Source organism: Salvia hispanica, chromosome 2 (assembly GCF_029641045.1).
Source record: "Salvia hispanica isolate PSC_SH4W2 chromosome 2, Shi_PSC_v1, whole genome shotgun sequence".
NCBI lineage: Eukaryota > Viridiplantae > Streptophyta > Magnoliopsida > Lamiales > Lamiaceae > Salvia > Salvia hispanica.
The window spans coordinates 35,847,255-35,857,629 of record NC_142693.1 but is presented as its reverse complement, the minus strand read 5'-3'; the positions used below and the strand labels follow the sequence as shown (position 1 = coordinate 35,857,629).

The following is a 10,375-nucleotide window of genomic DNA, read 5'->3' as shown; positions in this document are numbered from 1 at the left end:
ATAATTTCCTTTTAATTGCATAAAAATAAACCTTTTGAACTTTTTAAACATTTTCAATATTATACTATTAACTATCTTTTTGTGTGAAATACTAACTATAAAAGTGCTAACGATAAAAAATAAAAGCAAATTCTATCACATAAGTTGTTGATTAAAATTTTTGAAAAAAAATCTTCGCAATATATAGCAGCAACAATGGCTTTTTTAATTGATGTGAAAATTTTAAGTTCATGGAAAAATAGATAAGTGTTTTATTTATGGCTATATTTATTATATATGTAATATGCAAAACTTCCATATATTGCATAGCCAGGCTTCTAGTTGGAGGTTGGCTCATTGTATATGTTTATTTGTCATAATATTATTGGAAAGACATACCACATCATTTTTCCACGAGAAATTTTATTATTAGGGGTTAATTACGCTGACCTTTTGAAATTAGGGGTTAATTTCGCTGGGATCGAGGCGTGCGTATTTTTCGGAATAAGGAATTTTTGATTTTTTATCTTTTTTCTATTCTTTTTTCCTATTATTTATTTCCCATCATTTATAAGTGGACTAAACTACCCTTTTCATATTTTCACCTAAACTCTAATATATCAGCTACGAGATTTGTTAATCTTCTCAATATCCTCTCTTTTAATCTTTTCCATATACAATAATATAATAATATTGATTAGAATATCTTATCTTTTCTGTATTGTCTTCGTGTGTGTACTTGTTTCTATTAAATAACAATTTTCTTCATAAACAATTTATCATCACTACTCCTATTAACTAACAAGCTACGTGAAAAAGTAGGCAATATTTAATCGTATACCATCCTGAATCATTTATTTGCTAATGAGTATTTTTTCAAAAAATCTAAAAAAGACATGTTTATATAAAAAAGCAATCATCAAAACTCCTCTTCCACAGCTACTTCCACAAAATTATAGATTCACAAAATCATAGTTTCATAAAATACTTCCACAAAAACATAGATCATCCACAAAGTACTTCCACAAAAGTATGGATTCACAAAATCATAGTTTCACAAAATACTTCCACAAAAACATAGATCATCCACAAAATACTTCCACAAAAACATGGATCATCCACAAAATACTTCCACAAAAGTATAAGTCATCCATGAACATGTTCTTCAAAAGCTTAGTTCCTCAAAATACATTATCATCCACAAAAATATGCACGTCTTCTAGGGTTAGGCTTTCCTCCACCTCCATGCTACAATTCACTTGGCTGAAAATATTTGATATTAATGTCAATTTATACAAAAACAGTTGGCTCAATGTAACAATTATACTTATTTAATTCTTAATACCTCATTGGTTCATCAACTACCCCTTGCCTTTGACATGTACTAGCATGCATCCCACCTAACGGTCGTCCCTTTGCACGGCTCTTCCTGCAACTCAAGGAAGCAAAACAAAAATAAGATTGAGATAATAAAATTAAGGGGAGATGCAATCCAAATAATTACCTTTTCTTTGTTCCATTAAGGACACATTTAGCTGATGACATCCTATGACCAAACTCTTTGCATTGCTTACATTGGACCTGCCACATTCTTTTTGTTCTAGATTTGTTTCCTTTGCCTTCCAAGCATCCAGGTATCCTCTGTTTCCTCTGTCTGCCGGGAGCTCTTTTTTTCAAAGGAGGTAACACCTTGAAGCCAAGGTCTATGCTAGGCCACTGAGACTTGTCGGGAAATGGGCTAATTACCCCTGTATATGCTAGCCTAAATAGACTCACTGAAAAGTAAGGATGTAGGTAATCTTCCATTTTAGGATTTCTATAGGAAGTTATCACTGCTAATGCATGTGGGCATGGTTTCCCTGAGACTTGCCACTCCCTACATGAGCAAATGTGTTGTGCAAGATTCACAACATGTCTAATTACCTTGTGTCGATCTGTGATCTCAGTCACCTCTGCCTCACCCATACCACCTACTTTAACCTTCAAGTTGCCCAATTGTCTACTAAGAACATTGAGATGGCGAACAACAATTGGAAGCATGGTGTGGCCTTCCAATCTTTCACCTATATCTCTCCTCCTTGCATAGAGCTCCATAAACTTTGATCTCAAACTGTCAACTAGCTCGGCAATTGGAAGGTCCTTAAGGTCCTTTACCCAGTTGTTCCATACTTCTGCAATATTGTTTGTAATATAGTCACATTTGATGTCTTCGGAAAATTTGCTCCTCATCCAAAGCAAGTTGTGATATGTCTCTAAGAATGGTTGCACCTTATCACTTGCTTCGTACATCTTGTGCATTAGCTTTTCATGATAAATTGGACAAAATGTCCTAGCTGCAGGATACATGTGTCCAAAAATTGGACCTTGAAACCTCTTAGAAAAATTCTTCATCAAGTGGATAAAACACTCTCTATGCTCTGCCCATGGAAACACCGCCTTAACAGCATTCTCCAACCCCTTGCATGCATCTGAGCAAATAGCTAAACGAGGTGGACTTCCAATTGCCCTCTTTAGCTGCTCCATAAACCAAATCCATTCTTCATTGGTCTCACTTTCGAACAACCCAAAAGCAAGTGGAAATATCCAGTTGTGCCCATCTAATGCAGTAGCTGAAGCTAGCTGTCCATTCCATCTACCATTAAGAGCCGTTGCATCTACACTTAAATATGGCCAACATCCATTTAGGAAGCCATTGACACTAGGTTTGAAGCAACAAAAAAAACTTTGAAAGTACACACCGTCTTCGGTCTCTTTCAACTTTATCTCAACCACACTCCCTGGCATTTTAAGCTCAACCATTGCCTTAAAGTTAAACAAATTCCCAAAACTGTCCTCCCATATTCCATACAAATTTTCACGTGCAATCTGCATACCGGCATATATAGTAGAATAATGAATTGTGGTGACATACTTCTCCTGCAACTCTTTTTGCAACTTAATTGCTCCCATGTTTGGATCTTTCTTTAAAAAAGGGATTGCCTTTTCTCCAACCCAATGATACGATGCCATCTTCGTCCTTACTCTGCCAGTGGATGAACAAAGATGCTCACCTTTATTCAAATAAACCTGTCCCAGGGACACAAAAATATTAGTTACAACTTACAAAATGCACACATTTTAAAATGAATAAATATATTAGTTACATCAATAGTACATATTATTAACATATACCTTGACATGCTTTTCATTTTTCATCCACCTAGCAATAATTGACCATGGGCAACTCTCAGCTTTGCAGAAGTCCCTGAACAAATTTGGGTTGGATTTCTATGTTCCTAGTTCAAACTGAGTCTTTATAGCATGTTGCTTCACTGCTTTCCTAAAATCATTCATATCTGTATATATGGTTCCAACATCCATCGGAGGGTCATCCATATCATAAAATACATTCTCTTCATTAGGAATACGGTCATCAACTGGTATGTCCAATGACAGACCCAGGTGGGGTCGGGTGGGGTCGGCCGACCCCACCGCCGGTCCGTGAATACCTCCGAGAACCTCCCAAAATTGGCCGTCGACCCAGGGCTGCTCCGGCTCCGACCCCACACTATGGCTGCTTTGTCGACATGGAAGAGAGAAGAGGAAGAGAATAGAAGAATAGAGACTTGGGGAGGTGAAATAATTTCACTAAAGAGAAAAGTTTCTTGAAAAATTTGAAAAAGAAGAGACGATAATGGAGAAGAAGAGCGGCGCAGTGCTCTATATTTGTTTTAGTAAAACTAGGTAGTACTACTTTTATTTTAATATTGATTAATGCGGCGTAATTTTATTTCTTTGTTCAAAGTGTAAACTTGATTAATACAGTCCAAGTAAATTCGTGTAAAATATTTTAAATTTTGTCAATTACTACTAAACTAGTATGATTATTCAATTTGATTTGATTTGATTTAATTTGGATTTAAGTTTAATTTTATTTGTAGTTGCAAATAAATTACAAATAAAACTAAATAGTAAAACTTAAACAGTTAGCAAAAGCATATTTAGATAAAATAAATGATACAAGAAACATTAAAAAAAAATTAACAGTCTAAACAACTAAATTTTATAAAGTTTTTGATGTGTTTTTTCTATTTTTAAAAATAAGTTACTCACATTTATTAATTACCTTGCCAAACAAAAAATAATGCAATATTTAAATTTTACTAATATAATATATAATAATTATTTAAATATTTTATTATATTTATTAATTATTTTTCGACCCCACGATTTGGATTTTCTGGGTCCGTCATTGATGTCCATTACCTCATCAACAATTGGACCATAATTCATTCCATCTACTGCTGCATCACTAGGTTTCTCTAAGGTTAGACCAACAAATGCAAACATTGTTTCTTCATCCATCAAGCTCTCAGGAGCACCAATCTGTGATTCTTCAAGTGGAGTAGTTTCTATACTGTCCCAGTCAATAATATCAGTTTCATCCATGTGATCCATCCTACTGAATAATAAAAGAATTATATATCAAAAATTTTAATTATACAAAATTCCAAACAAATATATATGTGCAAACAAATGTATATATGTGTATTCTACTCTTGCACATACAAACGTATTTATATATATACATGTATTATGCTCTAGCACAAAATCTCAAATAAATGTACGTTAAAATTTTCAATTGTGTAAGCAAGCAAGTGATTTTCAAACACAAATAAATTTAAACTTATTAGCTATAACACTATTTTAACGTATGTATATATGCTTGTATTCTTCACTTTTTGAAACAGTTTATACGTGTATATGGAATATTAAACAAATATATGTACACTGTATATGTGGACAAACATAATAAATATTCATATACGTATATTGCATATGCATCGAACACAGAAAATATGAATATATGAATTTATAGGTTTCTTATATAATCACAATTATTTTGGATTGAAGAGACGGCGGGAAGAGAAGGGTGGAGACACAGGCAGCGAACGGCGGAGGCGCCCGTCGAGGAGGGTGGAGACGGGCCTGGAGTAAGGAAAAGAAGCACCAAAGGGTGAAGAGTGGAGGCACAGTAGAGGAAATAGGTGGAAGCACGTCTGAATTTCTGGAGTAAAAGAGACGGGAGTTTGGCGTCTCTCAACAGAAATGTGATTCTGTTTGATATTTTAGAATATACGAAAAAATATGAAAGATGATTATGTTGATTTAGAATTTAAATAAAAATATGAAAAGGGTAGTCTAGTCCACTTATAAATGATGGGATATAAATAATAGGAAAAAAGAATAGAAAAAAGATAAAAAATCAAAAATCCCTTATTTCAAAAAATACGCACGCCTCGATCCCATATTCTGAAAGGTCAGCGAAATTAACCCCTAATTTCGCAAGGTCAGCGTAATTAACCCCTAATAATAAAATTTCTCTTTTTCCACGTGGTATGCCAGGACCACTGAATATTTTCTCCATCTCTGGACTCTGATTCGAAACGCGGAAGGGATCAGCTAAGACATTTCATAAGACATTTGGTGCTACACCAATAATAAATTTACATGTGTATACTCTTTGAAAAAATGAAATAAATTAAATCCCATGTGGCATCTCTTCTTCATCTCACTCAGAATTCAACATTCATTTCCATCTTCCTCACAACTCTCCACCTTTTGAACATCATATTGCCGCCGGTAGAAAGAAAGAAAGAAAAAAAAGTTGAGATTTTGTGTGTATAAACAGAAATGGGAGTTTGCACTTCTAGACCCAAACCCTCTCAAGAGAGCTCAATTGCCCTTCATCAGGTGAAATTGGCGATAATTATGCCCCAAATCAGAATAACGATGAGCACCAAGCTCCGGCGAAGAACAGCCGCAAGAATGGGAGAACTTCTGGAAGCTTCGAGAAGAACAAGAGCGAGGAAAAAGTTGAAGCAGGAAAAAAGTCTCCGTTTTTCCCCTTCTACAGCCCGAGCCCGGCTCATTACCTCTTCTCCAAGAAGTCTCCGGCGAGATCTCCGGCGCCAGGCAGCGGCACGCCGAGGAGGTTTTTCAAGAGGCCGTTTCCGCCGCCGTCTTCGGTGAAGCACATATAAGCCGTGTTGGTGCGACGGCACGGCTCCGTGAAGCCGAATGAGGCGGCGATACCGGAGGGGAAGGAGGTGGAAGTGGCGGGTTTGGATAAAAGCTTCGACTTTTCGAAGAATTTCTACAGCAAATATGAGTTTGTGAAGTTCAATTCGGTAAGAGTTTGTAAAGAAGATGCATAGGGAGTTGCAGGGGAAGATGAAATGAATGTTGAATTCTGAGTGAGAGCAAGAAGAGAGGTCACGTTGGATTTAATTTATTTTTTATTTTTTCAAAAAGAGTATACACATGTAAATTTATTATTGGTGTAGTACCAAATGTCTTATGAAATGACTTAGCTGATTCCTTGTAAAACGCGATACGGGGTATAATCATATCTGATTAGTAATTAACTATTTATCTGTGATTATGAAATGGGATAGGGGGTATAATCATCTCTGATTATGAAAAATGTACGAAATCATATTATTAAGTCAAGTTCGAGTAGTAAATTATAGATGAATGAATGTAATCGAGAGCAAGATTATAACCACTAGTAAGATATTTTGCAAGAACATTTAAAAAGTCGTTTTATCGTGATATAAATTACCCAGAAAAAGTACGTAATTATACAAACACATTTAATTTAATTCGAAAAATCAATGCGCAGACAAATTTGATTATTTCAGCAATAAGACGACCGCCAATTCAAATTACTACTATTAGGCTTTTTTGTAAAAAGTCGTCGTTCGATAAATAATAAGAAATTGTAATAAGCACAACTTATTGAGTTGACGCACACGCTAATGTTAGCCATTAGGTGATAGGTCCCGTTTGGTAATAGCGTTTGGTTTACCACTAACAAATAAACTATTTTAGATGAATAAATTAACATGAGCAGATGTTTGACACGAAGGGGTGTGTTATAATGCTAACTTTTCTTAAATTGCTAACTTGTTAACTATCAACTTAGTGTATTAAAAATGTCAAAACGATCACATTAAAATGTCAATACATATTTGTATTGACATTTTAATAAACTGTGTTGACATTTTAATATTAATGTCATTACAATGTATTAAAATATCAACGTAAGTTTATATTCACATTTCAGTATCATCATGTTGACATTTTTAATACATTACGTTGATGAGTTAGCAAGTTAGCAATTTAAGAAAAGTTAGCAACGGATCACAACCCAAACAGAACAAATATTTAAACATAAATTAGTTTGTATTTAAGTTGAGATTGTAATTGTACTAGAATATCTTTTGTAAATTTCAAATCACAATCAGAAGGTGAAAAATTTGAAGGCGATCATGATAGAATTTTCAATGTAGATTATTTAACTCAATTACTTGATTAGTTTATTTAACACATTAAAAAGTGAAAAATAAGACGGGTCGAAAAACTAACATGGGAATTAATTTAACCGACATATACCAATCATCAAAATAATCAATTTTTTTCGATACAATATTTCGTGTGAGATTTAGTTATAGAGCGTTGTAGTGAGATGCATGTGAAAGGATCGATGACTAGATTTTGTCAAATTAAATCTTCTTGAAATTCAATAGTAACTAAAAAACTCGTAACCATAATGATCACAAGAGAGTATCTTTTCAACACAAAACAGCTTCAACAATCCAACTAATATATATGAAGAATACAACCACACTTTATCGTTAGCCAACTCGAATTGGACTAACATTTAAAAGACTAAAACCAGCCTTTGCGGCTTTGCCTAAATTTCAAAACAAAGAACAGTATTCTCCATCCCTTTCTCCCACCATCAACCACCTCAGATGCTGCATACCATTCGTTCATTAGGCCATGTCCGTAGCCAAAGGCGAATATATTGAAGATGATGCCTGTTTTCTTCTCCGGATCTATGTAACGGTACACCCTTCCGCTAACTAGGCATGCTCGAGCATTACTAACAATCTTCTGCCAATTCTTATTTGGTGAATTCACAATCTACAACAGGCCAGCAAACTAGTTTAGACCTATTTTAAACTAAAGAAGCAAATTAGCAATACTTCATTTGTACAAAGCAAAATTCTTCATTTTCACCTTAATTAGACATTTCATTTGTCATCTGAGGAGGGAATAAGAAAACTTATGGATTTTCATTTGACAACTAACAAGGGAGTACTATAATACAGATTAAGACAAGAGAAAAAGGTTACATACTTGTGGCGTTGAGGATTTATGAGGTGTTGAATGAGGAAATCCTCCACTTTGGGGATCAAGCCTGCAGGATCTGTTTTTGACAGGAATTATATATACCTTCCAACTTCCATCAGACTCCCGATGTGGGATGAGTTTGTACTCAGGTTCTTTGATTTTTGATTTGGCCAAAATGAAGTCTCGGTTTGTGTTTTTGTGTTTCAGTACTGTTCTTTGATTTTTTATTTTTTGTCTACCATATTTTTTTAATATTCAACTACACTATATTATTTAATCACTTTCATAGTTAAGATCATGGTTTCCCAGAAACAGATAAGAAACTAACTCATTTCCTGCAAAAAAAAAAAAAAAATATTGCCACCAAAATCAAGAATGGAGTCGGAGACCTTGCTGCAAATCCATCTATTAATGCAGAAGAAAGTTTCAACATGAGAAATGCAATCTAGTTAGGGTGAAGATTGTGTTAAAGTCAAAAATGGAATTTTGACAGAAATGATGAGGAAACTGCACAGCAACTTCTTCTACAATATTGAACAAAGAGAGTCGAGACCATCCTCAAAAAAGAAAAAAAATCCTTCTCCTTTTATGTACTCACTGGTCAATATTTTCGAGCATTCCCGTTCCTCAACTCCAGTTTTGCCTTGAGCCGAGCTGAGGTTTGATTCGCATCTTTGAAATAGCTCTAAAATTAGACAAGGAAACTCAGTGATATTCTTGATCAAGAAACAAAAGTTACTTGTCACCTGAATTTACCACATGCTCCTTTTTTGTTGATTCAGTTTCCTTAGACCTTGGCAAGCCTTCTCCCTCTTTCTAATCTCGTCTCGTGGAGTGTCTTCTTCTGGAGAGAGATGGCGAGCCATCTCATGACTCATCCATATGGTGCATCTATAGGGCGTGAAGTCGACGAGTGGACTTTTGTCCAATTAAAAATAACTATATTTAAAAATAGATTTTTATTATAAAAATTGATTATAAAAAATTGATTTTTATTTAAAAAAATCTATTTCAAATAATATTTTTAAAATAAAGGGTTTTTGGCTTTAAAAACCAAAAACTTTCACCGAATTCCGGTTTTTCCCACGAACTTTTACATCGTTTGCTATTCCCAACCCGACCTGAATAACACATTTTCGGTGCAGAAGTTGTCCAACGTGGACAGCCGCAAAAATGAGATGGACGTCGGTTTTATGACCTTAAACGACTTCGTTTTACCCTCAATCACAATTAAAACACTTAAATGATCAAAATCAATCAAAATCTCGTAAACCCTAAACGAAATCGTCATATTCGAATTCAGTTAGAATTCGGTCAGATTTTGTTCATCTTCATTTCGAATTCAGTCGTTCCTCAGGTAGGCGAATCAATTTTGGGTGTTAGGGTTTCATCTTCAGAATCGTCCTCACAAATTGTCGTAAAAAATCATCTGCACAAATCGTTCTCAAAGGTGTTATTCAGGTCGGGTTGGGAATAGCAAACGATGTGAAAGTTCGTGGTTTTAAAAACCAATCTTATAGTTCGTGGGAAAAACCGGAATTCGGTGAAAGTTTTTGGTTTTTAAAGCCAAAAACCCTAAAATAAAATATAATTATAATTTCACAATGATGAATACTAATTTAAAATTTTAATTAAATTTTAATTTATAGTGAATATTTTATTATTTAATGAATATTGTATTTTAATTAAATTGAAAAAATAATTTAATTATAAAACAAATTAAAATAGATAATGAAATGAAAATAAAATGCAATAGTGGGACCTATAAATAGTGAATGGTAGAGATGGGTATATTAAGAAAGGGAGTAAAAAAAAAATGGTGTGTGACCCATGAATAATGAAGGAGAGAGATAGATAATTAAGAAATAGGGTTATGGATGGCTTAATAATCTCACACACTCATGTCTTTTTCCACTTAAGAATCTCTCTCAAGTTATCACCCAAAACAGTCGCTTATCAAGCACAAGTCTATTCAACAAACCAAAAAAGAATTTCCCAAACATTCTGAAAAAAATTCTAAAAAAATTTGGATTTTTTTAGGAACAAGTATATAAGTTGTCGGGAACCCAAAAATAAAACAAAACGGAAATTAACAAAATTGTTATTTTTTTACAGTGCTTGGCTGATACCAGAACAAAAATTACAATGATAAGAAAAAAATTTCAATTAGAGGGAATGATGTGAATCCGGGTGTCCGAAAGATGAATCTAAGAAT

At 34.1% G+C, this 10,375-nt stretch overlaps 1 protein-coding gene and 1 long non-coding RNA gene across 2 annotated transcripts; both read right to left on the bottom strand.

Moving 5' to 3' along the window:
• Nucleotides 1–1,160: 1,160 nt before the first annotated feature.
• Nucleotides 1,161–4,416, bottom strand: LOC125193992 (uncharacterized). Its single transcript, XM_048091980.2, has 4 exons — nucleotides 4,225–4,416; nucleotides 1,484–3,045; nucleotides 1,325–1,408; nucleotides 1,161–1,242 (listed from the first exon to the last, which is right to left on the bottom strand). Exons 1-4 carry the CDS (start codon nucleotides 4,414–4,416, stop codon nucleotides 1,161–1,163), a joined length of 1,920 nt encoding a protein of 639 aa, XP_047947937.2.
• Nucleotides 4,417–7,547: 3,131 nt separating this feature from the next.
• Nucleotides 7,548–9,016, bottom strand: LOC125193984 (uncharacterized). Its single transcript, XR_016135011.1, has 2 exons — nucleotides 8,167–9,016; nucleotides 7,548–7,950 (listed from the first exon to the last, which is right to left on the bottom strand). It is a non-coding gene; the product is annotated as an uncharacterized LOC125193984 (long non-coding RNA).
• Nucleotides 9,017–10,375: the final 1,359 nt, after the last annotated feature.

Excerpts from the sequence above, each read along its gene's own strand:
- LOC125193992 (XM_048091980.2), bottom strand. The coding sequence starts at position 4,416 with ATGGATCACATGGATGAAACTGATATTATTGACTGGGACAGTATAGAA. Across the intron at positions 1,409-1,483 it reads CTTAATGGAACAAAGAAAAG|GAAGAGCCGTGCAAAGGGAC; the intron begins GTAATTATTTGG and ends CTTGAGTTGCAG. Across the intron at positions 1,243-1,324 it reads GTAGTTGATGAACCAATGAG|CCAAGTGAATTGTAGCATGG; the intron begins GTATTAAGAATT and ends AAATATTTTCAG.